This window comes from Bos javanicus, chromosome 17 (genome assembly GCF_032452875.1).
Source record: "Bos javanicus breed banteng chromosome 17, ARS-OSU_banteng_1.0, whole genome shotgun sequence".
NCBI lineage: Eukaryota > Metazoa > Chordata > Mammalia > Artiodactyla > Bovidae > Bos > Bos javanicus.
Window position 1 is genome coordinate 7,338,053 of NC_083884.1, and position 18,002 is coordinate 7,356,054.

An 18,002-nucleotide genomic window follows, 5' to 3' on the forward strand; every position below is an offset into this window, starting at 1 on the left:
TCCCTGCACTGGCAGGCAGATTTTTTTTACCACTAAGCCACCAGGGAAGCCCCCTATTGTCTTCTTGGTGATAGCCATTTTAATAAGTGTGAGGTGATACCCCAGTGTGGTTTTGGTTTGCATTTTCCTGATGATTGACAGGTAGATAATATTTATAAACTTCTGAGCCCCTCAGTAAAGATAGTGCCATATCTACCAATGGGGAGATAAGCCTTTTTTTTCAGCTGAGTTGTGAGGCATTCGAGATCCTAGTTCCCTGACCAGGTATTGAACCTGCACCCCCTGAATTGAAAGCTTGGAGTACCAACTATTGGACTGCTAGGGAAGCCCCTGGAGAAGGAAATGGCAACCGACTCCAGTATTCTTGCCTAGAGAATCCTGTGGACAGAGGAGCCTGGTGGGCTGCTGTTCATAGGACTGCACAGAGTCAGACACGACTGAAGCGGCTTAGCATGCATGCCTGCATTGGAGAAGGAAATGGCAACCCACTCCAATGTTCTCGCCTGGAGAATCCCAGGGACAGAGGAGCCTAGTAGGCTGCAGTCCATGGGGTTGCTAAGAGTCGGACACGACTGAGCGATTTCACTTTCACTTTTCACTTTCATGCATTGGAGAAGGAAATGGCAACCCACTCGTGTTCTTGCCTGGAGAACCCCAGGGACAGGGGAGCCTGGTGGGCTGCCGTCTATGGGGTCTCACAGAATGGGACATGACTGAAGCGACTTAGCAGCAGCAGTTGCTAGTAATTTTAGGAGTCTAGTGAAATCCTATCACTAGATAGGGTTTGACATTCCCTAAAGGCAGCAGGTTGCCTTCAGTCCAGGCATTAGCCTGGTTTGCTGTGGTCCCCTCAGCCTCTGTAGCTTCCTCTTCCATCAACTTGCTATTAACAATCAGCCTGCCATCCCATACTCATCATTTTTATATAACAATTATAATTTAGCCATGGGTTCTTGATTATGCTAACATAGTTTTCGTCCATAATAAAGTCAAGAATGGAGCTTAATCTACTCAGTGATTTCCCTTCTGCAGCCTATTTTATAAACACAGATTCAATTCCATTTCCCTCTTTGTGCAGGGATAATAAAAGCTATAATGACATTTTAAACAATCAGAATACCATTTAACTTCATGGGATGAGAATTTCCCACACTTAGGTTCCTCATAAATAAACAGTATCTGTAAAGAGGGTGTGATCCAAATGGGGGTGATAGGATCTGCTTTTCAATATATGTGTTAACAGTATATATATATATATATATATATATATATATTTTACTGCTCTATATAGCTCTATCCATAATAAATAAATAATTATTTAAGAATGACAATTTGATTCAGTTGTCTCCTAAGAGTTAAAATGTCCAACCATTCTGGAGACTTTTTTAAAATTGAAGTATAGTTGATTTACAATATTGTGTTACTTTCAGGTATACAGCAAAGTGACTCAGTTATACATGTCTATATTTTTGTTATTTTTTCCACTATGGGTTATTGCAAGATATTGAATGTAGTCATAGCAGGACTTTGCTGTTTACATATATATAGTAGTATATATCTGTTACTCCCATACCTTTAATTTATCCCTCCTTCCCCCATCTTCCCTTCTTGGTAATCATAAGTTTGTTTTCTATGTAAGTGAGTCTGTTTCTGTTTCATAAATAAGTTCATTTATATTTTTTTAGATTCCACATATAAGTGATATATAATATTTGTCTTTCTCTGTCTGACTTTACTCAGTATAATTTCTAGGGTCGCAAATGTTGCTGCAAATTGCAATATTTCATTTTTTTATGGTCGGGTAATATTCCATTGTGTGTATATAGCACATCTTCTTTATCCATTTATCTGTTGATTGCTACTTCAGTTGCTTTCATATCCTGGCTATTGTAAATAGTGCTGCTATGAATACTGGGGAGCATATATCTTTCTGAATTAGAGTTCATATTTTCCAGATATATTCCCAAGAGTAGGACTTCTGGCTCATAAATAACTGTATTTTTAGTTTTCTAAGGAGGCTCCATACTGTTTTCCATACTGGCTACACCAATTTACATTCCATCAACAGTGTAGGAAGGTTCCCTTTTCTCCTAACCCTGGAGATTTTTCATATCATGGAATTACCTTCCCTGACTTTTTCATCTGGCCTGTTCTATTTATTTTTTAATACTATTTATTTTTTAATCTTTTCTTGGAAGTCTCCCTATTAAGGTTTTTATAGGGTTAATATATTGCATTGTGATTAGACTGTGAGTTCTCAAGACGGGCTAGATTTTTCTCTTTTAACCTAAATGTCTAATGTATAATTTTAATGTCTGGTGTACTGCTTAATACTCAGGAAATATTTTTGGAAAGATTTGAATTAGTAAGTGAAGTCCCTCCTGCTTTAAATATTTTTTGTTTCTGTTTGGTACCACATTATCAGTGGTACATGACTCAAAAAGGCACAGTCCCTTGATTTACTATATAATGAAAATTTTGTATGTCCATTTACTATCTTCAATGCCATTTTTAATGGCTTCAAAGAATCCCACAGTGTCGAAGAATCACAGTTTATCTAACCAGCCTTTTTTTGGTGTGTGTTAGATACGTACATTGATTCTAAATGTTTGAAATTATAAATAATACTGACATAAATATGGTTTTAACTCTACCTCTGAACTGCTTGATTATGCTTAGGATACATTCTTAAGAGTCGAAGAGCAGTATACTACAAGACTCTTTCTCAGTGATGTTATGTATTTGCAGTAAATAAGAGTACACATTTTTCCTGTGCCAACACTGAGTACTATAAATATTTGCAATGAGAAAGATAAAATGTGTTATCTCAATATTATTTTAATTCATGTTTCTTTGATTAGTAGTAGAATTGAACATTTTATTCCTGTGTTTTTATTTATTTTTTTGGCCACACTTTGAGGCATGTGGTATCCCTGACCAGGGATCCAACCAGAGCCTCGTGTAGTGGAAGTGCAGAGTTTTAACCACTGGACCACCGTGGAAGTCTCTCTTGTATTTTTTTCCCCCTTTCTGTATTTTTAATACAGGTATGCGTACGAATGGTGGTTGTAACATTTCTCATCAGAGAAATAATTTGGGGTGGTGTCTGTAAGGAAATGGGTACTTTTAAAAATCAAATTAAACCTAAGTCTTCTCAGTTAGCAACAAAGAGAAAAACTCCCTGGAAAATTTCTCGTGAACTTTATAACCCCAAATGTGATTATAACACAAAATCCCCCTGTCCCCTGTGGCTCTCTAGCTAAATATGTTGCTACCACCTTCTTTAACGTACAGGCCCTCTTGGTTATAGCATAGCTATAACCAGGCTGGAATATTTTTTAAAGTTTATACACTGGACCAACAAAAGTAACATGGTTAGGGGGAGGAATCCAAAGTTAAATAATCTGTTTTATGATATTTTAGTTTTCTATCTATTGCCATATAACAAAAAATTCCAAAATTCAGTGGCTTTAATCAACAAGTATTTATAGCCTCTTACAATTTCTATGTGGGTTAACTGGACCCAACAGTGCAATTTATATCATGTGGTAGGCCTGCAGTCTTCTGAAGGCTCAACCTGGCCAGAATATCCACAATGGCTCATTCTCATGGAGGACAGACGTTGTTTGATGGCTGGGAACTCAGCTGGGGCTACTGATTGAAGGCCTTTGATTATTCTCCACACAGTTTCTCCATGTGGCTTGGTTTCCAAGTGTGCCTCTGTATGGCAGAAGTCACCTTATGGAGTGAAAGTGAAAAGTGAAAGTGTTAGCCACTCAGTCGCATCCAATTCTTTGTGATCCCATGGACTGTAGCCCGCCAGGTTCCTTTTTCCATGGAATTCTCCAGGCAAGAATACAGGAGTGGGTAGCCATTCCCTTCTCCAGGGGATCGAATATTAGCAAGCATTTCAAAGTTCAAACCCCAGAGAATGAGGGCTGGAAAAAGGAATTTCCTCTCTTGTCTGCTTGGAAACAATCTCCTGTTGGTCTCATTACCTATATGAACCACCACTTGTATCTTGGTGGCTGAAATGGTAACCTACCACTTTCAGGGGACACACTGCTTCTCAGAGACCTCGCTTAGATAAGCAATTCAGAATTGAGGGAACAGTGCCAATAGTCACTCCAGGGATATGCACTTACATGGATTGCAAAGGGAGCGGGGAGTAGGGTGGTGGTACATTTCATTGCAGTCTCATGACAAGTACTATCTTGTAATTATCCCTCATTGTAAGAGAGATACATTTTGAGAGCTACATTAGCTCTCATTGTAAGAGAACACTGTAAACAGGCAATCTATTTATATACTACTTAAGAAAGAAATTGACATGGGAAAATAAAAGAAACAAATCAACCAATCTGGTGTATGTCTATGTCAACTACACTAAATACTTCATTAATATTTTATGCCTTAAAATGTACATCTCGGCTTGCTCTTTTCAAAGTCTCTATCCCTGTCTGACATACACAAGAAAAACAAGAATTTAAAAATGGTCCAAACGTAATTAACTTGATGTGGATCATTTTGAACTTCTAGATGTTGAATAATCACATAAACTTTTAAATGTTTGAGTTTCCAACTATAAGGGTAGGAAAATGTCTTTTTCTCTTACATTGCAATTGTTCCCAGGCTCTAAAAGCCCAATAAAGATGTCATTCGAAGTTTTCCTTAACGTTTGTAAGATTTAATGAATAGTAAAAGCAATGTGTGCATTTCTCGTGAGGAGGGTGCTGCAAGCCAAGGCCATGAATGTCCAGCCTGTGATATAAGTTACGCTGAATAACAATTTGAAGAAAACTCCAACAGCAATACAGATTTTGGTGCGTAGTAAGTTATGTAGATGGTACCTTTTCCCTAAATTATAATCTAATTATACCTAGCAAAATGCCAAGAAGTTACAATTGGGTGGACTGGGTGTACTTTCTCGTAGAAACAGAAAAATTCCATCCTATTTTTATTATCAAAATTTTCTTTCCTTTGCATATAGGTGAAGGCTTATAGATCAAGTCTTTTTAATTTCACCTTGGAATTACATTCTCTTTGCTTTAATTCCTTTGAGTTATGCACAAGGCTTCTTGTTCTAAATCCACTGCTTTTTTTCTTCTCTGCTATGACTTCGATGTACGCTTGAAGGCAAGTAAAATTATGAAAGCCCTTAGCCCTTAATTCTGTGAAGGTGGTGATGTCAGAGATATATGATAGATGGTCATGAAAAATTAAGTCTGGCTTTATATAAGGTAATCTTTTTTTTTTTCCATTCCTTCCTTTCCCTTTTATTTTAAAAGCAAATTTTTTCATCTTTATTCTCCAAATTTGGGTGTATTTGCCCCTCAGAATTTCAATACCTTTTTTCCTCTCTGCTAAACAAGACTTGTGATGTTCTGTTTTCTCTTTCATCTTAAAACATGCTTTTATCTTTCTTTATGTGATATATGTGGGCTTCCCTGGTGGCTCAGACAGTAAATAATCTGCCTGTAGTGCAGGAGATTACCCTGGGTTCAATCCCTGGGTCAAGGAGATCCCCCGAAGAAGGAAATGGCAACCCACTCCAGTATTTTTGCCTGGGAAATCCCATGGACAGAGGAGCCTGGTGGGCTACAGTCCCTGGAGTCACAAAGAGTTGGACATGACTGAGCAACTAACACTGATGATGACGTGATATATAAATTCAAATAATCGTTTTAGTTTTCTGTTGAAACAACCACACTGTGTTTAGGGCATTTAGCATCATCTGCTTCTTCTCAGGGAGAAGGCAATGGCACCCCACTCCAGTACTCTTGCCTGGAAAATCCCATGGATGGAGGAGCCTGGTAGGCTGCAGTCCATGGGGTAGCACAGAGTCGGACACGACTGACGTGACTTAGTAGCAGCAGCAGCAGCTTCTTCTCAATGAAGGCATTTATTCTTACAAATACTCTACTAGCACTTATAGGCCAGATATATTAAGGTACTCAAGATTAGACTCTGCCCAAATCCGAGGGGGCAAATGCTATGAGAAGACTTTCATGGTTTAATGCCGCCTTGCCTCCTTCCACAGGTGTTGACAGTGAAGTGGAGTTGTCTCCTTGTCCGCTGGCACACCCACTTCTCCTCCAGACTTATTCACTTAAGGATTTAAAACGCAAACCCGAGGTGTTAGAAGTTTTCAGGAATAGCAAGTTCTTGATACTGTCTCTTAACCTGGTCATGCACAAGTCATCATTTCAGATTATGAGAAAACTGTCTGCCTCATTTTTGGAACATTAAACCCACTTATAGAAAAAAGATCTTTGCAACCATGAGCTGTGGAACAGCTGAATTCACTTTAGTATTTTAAAAAGGTGTAAACCTTTAAAACTTTTCTAAAGACACTCCTGTGCTTCTGGTCTTTTCTCATGTTGCTCCCCTCCTTTCTAAATTTCCATGATAGTTGAAGTCAAGTTCATTTTTCAAGCCCATCTCAAATAACCCTTTCTGTAGGAAACTATTTCCTCTCTAAAACCAATATAATTTTTCTCCTGATTCCTCTGTAGTACTTCCTAACTTTGACATCACTTTTGTTTCACTTTTGACTGCTAGTGTTTTAAACATTACATATATATTTAAGGCCTTAAGGCTTCTAATAGTAAGTACCGTAAGGGTGAAAAGCCACTTTCTTCCCTAATGTGTGTTTGTTTTTCACTAATGCGCCAGGAAGAACACTTCACTGTTGATGGGGAGCAGGGGGGAAGGACACAGATGATGATCCGAGTTGTTTCTAATCCTAATATACTTGATCTCTTAAACTAATCTGAGAATGAGGCGAAACTAACTTTCACATTGGAAAATCCCGAGAAGAAAACACTCTTCAGAGATCTACAGGCAGAATGAACCCGCCTCCACACTGTTTAGAGCAGCTGTCTCAGGAACCCTCCCTTCCTTAGAATGTGGGAGAGGTTCGGTGGGGCGGCAGCTGCAAGGAATCTTCCCCGTTCCTCGTGCAAATGATCTTCCCGCCCTACACTCCCTTCCGAGGGGAAGGTGGCAGCTGTCAGGGCATCCCAGTGGTAAGCTCTTCCCGAGTCTTTGCGGAGCGCGGCGGGCGGGCAGCAGCTGAAAGCTGTCAGAGGTGGGGACTCTGTGCTCCCCGTAGACAAGGACAGCAGCTTTGCTGGCTCCAGCGCTGCCACCTCTCTGGCTCGTAGCGGTCCCTCAGGTGTCCTTCTTCGAGTCCAAGAAGACACCTTGGCAACGAGGGTAGTGTTCCCTCCGCGCCCGGAGATCCTACGGTAACTTAACAACAGAAGGAGCCAGGAATCGCCGCCTGGGCACTCGCCAAAGCACCTTCCCAGATCGGGGAGTGGAAGGAGGGGGAAGAGTGGGCTCCTGAAAAGAAAGGTCTTTTCTGGCCGGGCTAAGGAGACACCTGGAGCTACCTGCGTGGCGCGGCCGCCAGTCCGCACAGGCGGTCCTGGAGCCAGCCCGCGCCCGCCCCCGCTCCGCGGGCCCCCGGGGGCCGCCCTCGTTTCCCCACCCCGCCGCGCGGTCGCCTCCGCCGTCGCGCCCGCCCCACCGCCCCGCGCGCTCGCGCACGCGCACGCCGCGCCCGGCCGCCCTCGGCGCTGTCATGGCGGCGGGGAGCAGCTTCAGCGGGCTCAGAGACGGCCGCGCTAGCGGTGGCGGGGCGAGCTGTGGCAGTAGCATCCTCACCGCCCGCGGCGGCCTCCGCAGCCGCGCCCGTAGCGCCGGCAGCGGCTGTTTTTGCAAAGGCTGAGCGCAGGGGTGGGGCGGGCCAGGAAGCCATGGAGTTCTGTGCAGCCTCGGACTCCCGGGGAGCGGACTAGGGAAACTTGGAGGCTGCGACCAGGTGCGCTGACCTCTCTCTCCTCCCTCCTGTCCTCGCCGTAGCCGCCGGGCCTCCCCCTCCCTCCTGGCCACTACACACCTTCCCGCCTCTCCCCGACGAACCTCAGGTGCCCGCGAGGTGCTCCACTCCTCCCCCTGGGCCGAGCGTTGAGAGTCATCACCGCCCCCTTCCCCCGCCCTTTCCTGCCCTGGATCTCCGCCGCCACCTCCGTCTCGCGGCTGCCGGGCGGGGGGCGAGGACGAGCCCCGAGTGTCTGGGTGAGGGGGAACTTCCCACCTCGAGGGTAGCTTTGGGACCCCTGCTTTCCTCCAGCCCCCCCTTTTCCCGGCGACAGTTCTTCCGTGCACCTGTGAGGAGAGGTTGCCCTGCGCCTGGAACCTGCGCGGGTGTGGGGGAGGAGGGAACCTGGTACGGGGCCTCCGGCTCCCGCCTGCGCTCGGAACCCCGCGCCTCGAGCCGCGGGGAAGCGGGTGGCTGGAAGCGGGGTGCTCGTAGGAACTGACTTGACGGACAGCAACTACTCCCCTCGCTCCCCGAAAACCCTACAACAAAACCGAGCCCCTTTAACATTGATCTGATCTTCCAATAGGGTTTGGCGTTATTGTCAGCCTCCGGGAGAGAGATTGGACAAACATTCTCCAGAATCAGCAGGGCGACGCCAAGGACTTTCCACACCAACTGCTCTTGGGGTTTCTCCACAGCTGGGAAGAGTGACCCTTTCCGTTTTGCGTGGCGTCCGTGTGCTTATTACTAGCGCGGCGACTGGGTCCCGGCGTGACTCTGAGTTGTCCTTTCCCTTGAACTCGCCATGGCCAGTGAAGACAATAATGTCCCATCCCCGCCACCAACAGGTGATGACGGGGGAGGTGGAGGGAAAGGAGAAGAAGCCCCTGCCGAAGGGGGTGCCTTGTCCCTGACACCAGGACTCCCCATCAGGGGTATCAGAATGAAATTTGCCGTGCTGACGGGCTTGGTTGAAGTTGGAGAAGTATCCAATAGGGATATTGTAGAAACTATCTTTAACCTGGTAAGTAGATCTCTATTTTACCAGCGTATCTTCTCAGTGGGTTGAAGAACAAGACCTGAAGCCATGTGCTTCACTCCGGCTGGTGATAGAAACAAAATTCTGCTGACCTAAGTTAATCACTTTGTGATATTTTTCAGCTTAAGGGGAATTATGTAAACTTACACCCTCCAGGTTTTGTGAAAGTGAGCAGATCCTTTGGTCCTAAGAAAATAATTGTTACCATGGAAGTATTATATGGAGGACTCCTATGGAGAAGTTTTATTCTATAATTTTTTTTTCTCCCATTGTGATATATATCTAAGTGTGCATTTCTCTTTGACATTTTAAATAAGTTCTTGTGCCCTTTTTTTGGAGTTGAGAAATAATGTAAAGGGTAGTTCTACCTACTCCTTTGTGAGTAAGTTATGTTTTGCCATAAATTTTGAACAGAAAATTCTTGTTCACAGGGCTGATGAAAGATTAATTTGCTGCAAAGTTAGCATTTATATTTAATTTCGATTAGTTTTATTTTTAGACGTAAGGAACAAAAGTCAAATTTTGGAATGAAATTTAGGGTTACATCTTTTGAAAATTGAATGGCAGTTTAAAAAGAGGATTGCAGCAGAAGTAGTATGGTTTTTATTTCTCTTGTGAATTCATGTTCTATCAGCAAAGCATATTTGGACATTGGAAATTGCTGGTTATACTATGAGCTACGAATGTTATTTTTAAAACGTGGATATGCCATACTTCCCTTTTCCTGTAGTCACAGAAATAGTTTTCATTTCTAATGGGGACTTTTTAGATTTCTTTATTTCAAGCTGTTGCCTGTCAATGTACAATAAATTTGGCTTTGATATTTCCCATTCTTCCACCTACTCACCTGTGTTACAAGATAATAGAAGGGAAGAAGTATGAATGTGCAGTAGTTGAATAACTGTTTAGCCCCTTTCCCCTTTGCTTCTGTTTTTTCAAGGTTAGGCTTGTTTTATTCAGGGCAGTTAATTATTTCCTTCACTAGACCTTTACTAATAGACTGGTTACCTGTGGTACAATTACTAGAATGAGAAAGTAGCTAGATGAAATTCACTTACCTATGGAATATGAAAATTTTGAACAATAGAGTATTTCTCTAGCAGTTTGTTGTATTGGGAGTTTATATGCAAAGACATACACACTTTAAAGTAGGTATATTGTGGAGATATTGAGATGTACACAAAATAGAACAGTGTAATAAGGTCTGGTGTCTGTTATCCAGTTTCAGTAGTTAAAAACATTTTGGGAATCTTGCGTGTATGTGGACTTTCACAGTTTGTGAATCTGAGGAAGATAAATGGCAAATTGATGTATTCCTTTATCTCAAGATAGACTTGAAAACTTTGCTTCTCGATTTTTCTTTTTCTAAACCTCATGTTTCTTGGATGTTAAAGAAAAATCTGTGGTAGTGACATAGTCCATCATTAATTGTGTGTGTAACACCACATTCCTCCGGCAGAGGAGGATTCCAACTCCTCTGTTTGAATGTCCTCTGTGGAGGTGGATGACCAAACATGAGTAACTTGCATTTTACCATTAAGGAAAATCCAAATTCTGTAGTGATAGTTTATTTGCTGCCTAGAGTTCTAGACCTGGGTATGGATTTTAAGGTGATTGGTTAAGTCTTTGATAGCTGTCTGTGGGGCAACAGGTGTCTGAGTAAAAGGAGAGGGGAAAATCTGGTCAATTACACCTCCTCTTCACCAGCATTCTCTTCTCGTGTACAGCAGAGAAAGCTGCTGAGAGGATTAGATTAGTTGTTTTCTTCTGTTCTTCCTTACAAGACTTCTCATGCTCCTACCCAGGTATCAGGGGTCTTGGCCAGTCTTTTAAAATCTTGGAAACTGAAAATGTTAGGAATCTCGTAAGCTAGTCCGTTTCAGTGTTGTTAGGATTGCTGCACTTAATATTTTCTAATTGATAGTTATCAGCCTTTGTCTCAATTCTACTCGAAGAAGGAAGTTGTATTAACTAATAATAGGTGTGATTAAAAAAAAAGTTAGTGCAGTTTAGCACCAGCTAGGCAATGGGCCAGGTGCTTTACAAGTGTTTTTAAATCCTTTGCTCATCAAGTCTTTAACACATGGAGCTTATTTTATAGATGAGGAAACTGAGAGCCTGGCAGGTGAAGCAGATTGGTGATTCTTAGAATGACGACCCTTCTAGGAATACACCTGTTTCTTGAGTTGATGTAGAGTTGTTTGCTTTCCTGAACAGATATTTATAGCATAGGCATTGCTTTCCCCAAGCTAAGGACAGAAAAATCATTGGTCGTGCTAAAGGTGAATAGTGAAACTTTGTTCACATTTCATTTCTTCTTCTTATTCAAATAGCTTTCAAAAAACTGCTTAGAAAAGACCTAAAAAGTAAAAAAGAAAATTTCAGGTTCAGTTTTTTCAATCAGAATGTAGATGTAGAAGGTTGATGATTAGCTTTTTTTTTTTTTTTTTTACACAGTATGTTGGATTAAAAATTTCTTAATTGTGAAAAATAACATACAGACAAAAGAATGTCTAAAATGTATAAGTAATAAGATATTATAACAATATCAGCCCCATTTAACTTCCATTTAACTTAAAGAATCAGCATGTTGCCAGTATCACTGAATCCTTATGCAAGCGTCTCCTTTATCATTCCTTCACTGGAGTTTTTGTTAGTAAGCTTATATAGCTTTTGTGACTTTTTCCTATTTTTCAGACATTTTATTAAAAATAGGTTATATTCTACCCATTCTTTCTAATTAATTACATGTTAGTTACTTTAATGGAGAAGGCAATGGCAACCCACTCCAGTACTCTTGCCTGGGAAATCCCACGGACGAAAGAGCCTGGTGGGCTGCAGTCCAGGGGGTCTCGAAGAGTTGAACACAACTGAGCGACTTCACTTTCACTTTTCATTTTCATTCACTGGAGAAGGAAATGGCAACCCACTCCAGTGTTCTTGCCTGGAGAATCCCAGGGACGGGGGAGCCTGGTGGGCTGCCGTCTATGGGGTTGCACAGAGTCGGACACGACTGAAGCGACTTAGCAGCAGCAGCAGCACACCTGTGTATTGAAGTGTTTCAGACTTGTGGTTTTACATTTTTCTTGTCACAATTTAAAAACATTTTATATTGTCTCCATCTGTATGCTAAAGTAATTTGTCAAACTTTTGGACCCAGAATAATTAAAGTTTTGGCATTTTCCTGGAACTTGCAGCTGAATTTAAGGCTTCCACCAAGTGTTTATAGGTAGTCAGTGCTATTTAATTCAAGAATGATGTTTTCCATGGGCTGGTGACAAGTACACATTTTCATGAATTTTTTTTTTCTTTACAATTAACTGTACCATTATATTTAGATGTTAAAGCTTCAGGATTTCCTAGGCAGTTCAGTGGTTAGGACTTGCACTTTCTTGCCATGACTTGGGTTCAATCACTGGTTAGGGAACTAAGGTCCTGGAAACTGTGTGGTGAGTGTGGCCAAAAAAAAAAAAAAAGTAAAGCTTAGAAGGTGGAATATAGTTCTTTATTACTCATTATGTGGCATTTGATACAGGTTCTGCAAAATATTAATGCTGCAAACTCTTGATACATACAGTAGCTGGGCAGATCCTACAGAGGCTTCATTTGTATTGACTCTGTGCGAAGAGTATACTTGTGGGGCAGCTACTGTTCCATTTTAGCTGGTTGTTGTCCTGAAGTAACATGAGCCCAGTGATGTATGAACCTTTTGATTTTTCAAGAACTGGAGATCTAGATTAAAAACATTTAAAATATCAAATTAAAATATTAAAAAATACTTTGTGGGACACATGAAATGGCAGGCAGTTTCTTTTCAAGCTTTTATCTGAACCTTTATTAGAAAGGTTCTAACGCATTGTGTTTCTATTTTGATGTGCATATCTAGAATTATTTCCTTCTTAATACTTAAAACCTGACATAATTTAAAGGTTAAGAGTAATCTATTCTAATAGAAACATGGTTAATGGGCTTCTCCTCCATATTAGTTTGTACTTCATGTTGTAATAGAAGACTCAAACTGGTTTAAGTACAATAAAAAGGATTTATAGGCTCATTTATCTGGAGTCTAAAAGTAGGGGAAGTTATATAGTAACAGTAATATTAAAGACCAGTTTCTTTCTTTTTTAAAATTTTTTAAATTTTATTTTATTTTTAAACTTTACAATATTGTATTAGTTTTGCCAAATATCGAAATGAATCCGCCACAGGTATACCTGTGTTCCCCAACCTGAACCCTCCTCCCTCCCCACACCCTCCCCCTGGGTCATCCCAGTGCACCAGCCCCAAGCATCCAGCATCGTGCCTTGAACCTGGACTGGCCACTCGTTTCATACATGACATTATACATGTTTCACTGCTATTCTCCCAAATCTCCCTACCCTCACCCTCTCCCTCTCCCACAGAGTCCATAAGACTGATCTATACATCAGTGTCTCTTTTGCTGTCTCATACACAGGGTTATTGTTACCATCTTTCTAAATTCCATATATATGCGTTAGTAAAGACCAGTTTCTTTCTGTTGCCCTTGCCCTTTCTGTGATGTCAGGTTTAATCTGTTGCTGTTCCCTCATGCTGGTAGAATGGTTGCCGGTGGTCCTTGGGGCCGTATGTATTCTTGTTCAGGTCACTTGGGAGGGAGCACCTGTCCTAACATTCCGAACAAGAGTCCTGATTGGACCACTGAAGCAGTGCCAGTGGCCTTTGGAATGTGCTGATTGGCTTAAGCAAACCATGGCCAACTGCTTTACCTAAGGATCCAGTCAGTTTCCTCTAAAGTATTTGGGCTGTTTGGGGAGGGATGGATACACAAATAAAGATCTGGGTAAAACATTCAAAGTGTGAATGGATTCTGGATAGGCAACGCGTAATGTCCGTTTTGGAGAAGGAAATGGCAACCCACTCCAGTGTTCTTGCCTGGAGAATCCCGGGGACTGGGAATCCTGTTGGGCTGCCGTCTATGGGGTCGCACAGAGTCGGACACGGCTGAAGCGACTTAGCAGCAGCAGCAATGTCTGTTACTCTCCTTTACAAATGCATAATAATAGAACAGGGTTTCCCTGGTGGCTCAGACCTAAAGAATCTGGTTATAATGCAGGAGACTCAGTTTTGCTCCCTGGGTTGGGAAGATCCCACGGAGAAGGGAATGGCTACCCACTGCAGTATTCTTGCCTGGAGAATTCCATGCACAGAGAAGCCAGGCGGGCTGAAGTCCATGGGGTATCAAAGAATGGTACATGACCGAGCAACTGAATAGTAATATTAATGATATTTGTGTAAAGAGAAAAAAAAAATGCTATCTTAACCCCCTGTCGTGCTCTTGAGCAAGTTGTTTTAACCTTTGTGCCTTGTTCCCCAGCTCTGCAATGGGGAAGCTATATTATAGCAAGAGTTAAATGAGTAAATACTCTCTCAGTTGTGCTCGACTGTTTGTGACCCCATGAACTGCAGCCCCCCAGGCTCCTCTGCCCATGGGATTTTCCAGGCAAGGAGAGTGGAGTGGTTTGCCATTTCCTTCTCCAGGGGAGCTTTCCGACCCAGGGATTGAACCTGAATCTCCTGCACTGCAGGTAGATTTCTTTTCTGACTGAGCTGCCAGGGAAACCCTTATAAAACACTTAAAATAGTGTGTGGCACAAGTACAGTGTTTGTAATTTTGGATAGTTAATCATCATATCCACCCTTACCTTACAGTTTTGTCATCGCTGCTTGTAGAGGTGTGTGTGATTGCGTGCATGCTAAGTTGCTTCCGTTGTGTCTGACTCTTTGTGACCCTGTGTACTGCAGCCCACCAGGCCCCTTTGTCTGTGGGATTCTTCAGGCAAGAATACTGGAGTGGGTTGCCATGACCTTCTCCAGGAGATCTTCCCAACCAGGGATTGGACCTGTGTCTTTTACATCTCCTGCATTGGCAGGCAGTTTCTTTAGAGGTGACTTGATTTTTTTTTTTTTTTTTTAGAGGTGACTTGATTTTAAACATCTTTATTGAAGTATAATTTACATACCATACAATTCACTTGTTTAAAGTTATATAGTTCAGTGATTTTTAGTAGGTTTCCAGAGTCGTACAAGCATTACCACAATCTAATTTTAGAATATTTACATCCTGTGTTCACGACATTTTATAGTTTTAGCTCTTATATTAGCCCTATGATCTATTTTGAGTTAATTTTTGTATGATGTGAAAGAAATGTAAGATAAGGGTCTAAATTCATTTTTTTGTCTCACTGCCATTTGGTGAAAAGGCTGTTCTTGTTTGTTTTTTTTTTTTAATAATTTATATTAATCTTATATCCTACACAGATACAGTTAAAATTTTCTATCTCATGCATTCTTTTTTTTATTTTTTTTTCATGCATTCTTATTAGATGTCCATAGGACATTTAGAAAAACTGGCTGAAAGATAAACATTACTAATTTTCAAAAAGTAGAATTCTTTTATTTTGTGTGTGATTCAGTTATACATATGCACATATATTTTTGAAATTATTTCCATTGTAGGTTTTTACACGATACTGACTAGTTCCCTGTGCTGGATGGTAAACCTTTGTTGCTTGTTGCATATCTATTTTTTAAAGTTAGAAATCTTGCATTCTATTCATACTAAGTCGAACAAGTGGAATCAAAATGTTGATCCTTTCCCATTAAATTGCCTTGGCATCTTTGTCAAAAATCAGTTGATCATAACTGTAAAGATTTATCTGAACTCTTAATTTTTTTCCATTTTCTAAAGGTCAGTTTTTACATTAGTACCAAACCATCTTGATTACTATAGCTTGTAGTAAGTTTTCAAAAATAGGGCTGTATGTCCTTTTTGTTTTTCTTTTCTGAGATTGTTGGCTGTTCTGGGCCCTTTGTATTTCCATATAAGTTGTAGGATGAACTCAATCAATTTCTGTTAAAAAAAAAAAAAAAGGAATGTATTTTGATTTATTTAGGTCATTTCTTTCATCAATGTTTTGTATATGAGGAGATGAATTATTTTTGAATATATATATATATTTTGGTGCTGCTATTAAAATGCTCCTTTAGGTGTCTTTGTGCATTGAAATTTCCAGCAGAGGAATAAATAGTTTAAAGTATATGAACATTATGTAGCTCACGAGTAGATATTTTTAGCTTGTCTATTAATGTTAAAAATTAAGAGAGAGATGGGTGCATTTGTGCATTTTAATTGGAGAAGGCAATGGCACCCCACTCCAGTACTCTTGCCTGGAAAATCCCATGGAAGGAGGAGCCTGGTAGGCTGCCGTCCATGGGGTCGCTAGGAGTCTGGCACGACTGAATGACTTCAGTTTCACTTTTCACTTTCATGCATTGGAGAAGGAAATGGCAACCCACTCCAGTGTTCTTGCCTGGAGAATCCCAGGGATGGGGAAGCCTGGTGGGCTGCCATCTATGGGGTCACACAGAGTCAGACACGACTGAAGTGACTTAGCAGCAGCAGCGCATTTTAATAACATGGATTTTTAGAAATGATAAAATTTATAACTTAGGTCCCTGCAGATATACAGTCTTGTTTCTGTTTTGAATAGGTCCAGTTTGAACTGGGAAATCATTTGGGAACTGAAAAAGTCAGAGTGTTTTTTTGTTTCATAGAAAGGGAAACTGAGTAAGCTTTTTGTTTCACATACTGATTTAGCTGAACTAATCAAATACATTTAATTTTTATATTATATTACCTCTTTTTATATATAGCTTCATTAAAATATTTATAATGCTTTTTTATGTTTGAAGAAGAATGTCCAGAATACATTTTGTTTTATAGGACTTATTTTAGATATAGAATAAATTGCTTATCTTTGTACCTCCAGAACTTCTCACAGTGTTTCTTGGTACTTTGAAAGTGTGTGTTAAATGGAAGTGTCTTAATCTCATTATTAAATAAGTTGCAATCATTAGGAAGTCTAGTCTCTATTATTCTTTTCTGCAACAGGTAAAACCTTAATGTATATTTCTTTTGTTGTTGTTGTTCAGTCGCTCAGTCGTGTCCGACTCTTTGTGACCCCACGGATTGCAGCACGCCAGACTTCCCTGTCCCTCACAATTTCCCTGAGTTTGATCAAACTCACGTCCATTGAATCGGTGATGCCATCCAACCATCTTATCCTCTGTCATCCCCTTCTTCTCCTGCCCTCTTTCCCAGCATCAGGGTCTTTTCCAGTAAGTCAGCCCTTCGCATCAGGTGGCCATAGTATTGAAGCTTCAGCTTCAGCATCAGTCCTGCCAGTGAATATTCAGGACTGATTTCCTTTAGGATTGATTTCTTTTATTATTTTCTGACTATTTCTTATGATGATACTTGTCAAGAAGCTTGCATTTTTCATTATATAATTTTGAGTTACCTCAGTATCTATTTTACCCCTAAGAAGAAGAATTTCATTATTTTCAAAATAGTCTATTATAACTTGCTCTTAAAGTAGTTTTTTCCTTTTACTCTAGTATTATTTCATTAGATCTCACCTAACAGAATGTGTAGTCAGACACCTACCTCTGAGTAAATTTCCAGTGAGTCTTTGGCTTAAAAGCTATTGGGAAAAGATATGAAATAAAAAACAAAAGGAAATGGTACAAAGAAAAACACTGCTGAGAGTACACAGATTCTTTTTAATTGACTAATTTCATAAAATGCTTTGAGTTTTAGATTTTAAACCTTTTTTTTGATGTGTGTAAATCTGTTTTGATTCTTCAAAAGATCTAATTGGATTTGTCCCAGAATAATTTGTGATTGAGATGTGCTTTGTGAAGTACAGAATTTCTTGTTGGAGGTTTTAGAAGATTGCATATTGGGGATATTACAGAGTAGATTCTTACTTTGGTTAAGAGATTAGACACCACGTTATGTGACTATCTCGTGTTCTTGCTCTGAGTTTTGTTGTCTCTATTAACACCTGGGTTTTCGCATTTACTTCTTAGACTTCTCTTGCCCAGACTAAGTAATTTGTGTTCTATAAAAATTAGTTTTAGAGGAAAGGGGCTGCATTTTCTCTATAGATTCTTACAGAAAGATGAAGAACTGAGGTCTCAATTAACTGCGTTTTGTTAGAGATAAATCTATTGCTTGAGAACTGAGAAAGATTTTCTCCTTGCCTAATAAGATCTTTGTTCATGAATAATGACTTTAGTGTAGTACTT

The 18,002-nt window shown here is 40.5% G+C and overlaps 1 protein-coding gene across 7 annotated transcripts in view; it reads left to right on the top strand.

The window, feature by feature from the left end:
• Positions 1 to 6,916: 6,916 nt before the first annotated feature.
• LRBA (LPS responsive beige-like anchor protein) overlaps positions 6,917 to 18,002 on the top strand; it is a 753,999-nt gene continuing 742,913 nt past the window's right edge. For 3 of the 7 annotated variants that reach the window (XM_061384012.1, XM_061384019.1, XM_061384016.1), the window contains exons 1-2: positions 7,720 to 7,828; positions 8,418 to 8,855. In XM_061384012.1, the coding sequence (XP_061239996.1) occupies positions 8,637 to 8,855 (219 nt within the window). In that variant the 5' untranslated portion in view covers positions 7,720 to 7,828; positions 8,418 to 8,636. Of the gene's footprint in view, positions 7,029 to 7,719; positions 7,829 to 8,002; positions 8,086 to 8,417; positions 8,856 to 18,002 lie in introns of those variants that run through there. The other 4 variants (XM_061384017.1, XM_061384018.1, XM_061384015.1 and 1 more) reach the window with 3 other exon arrangements.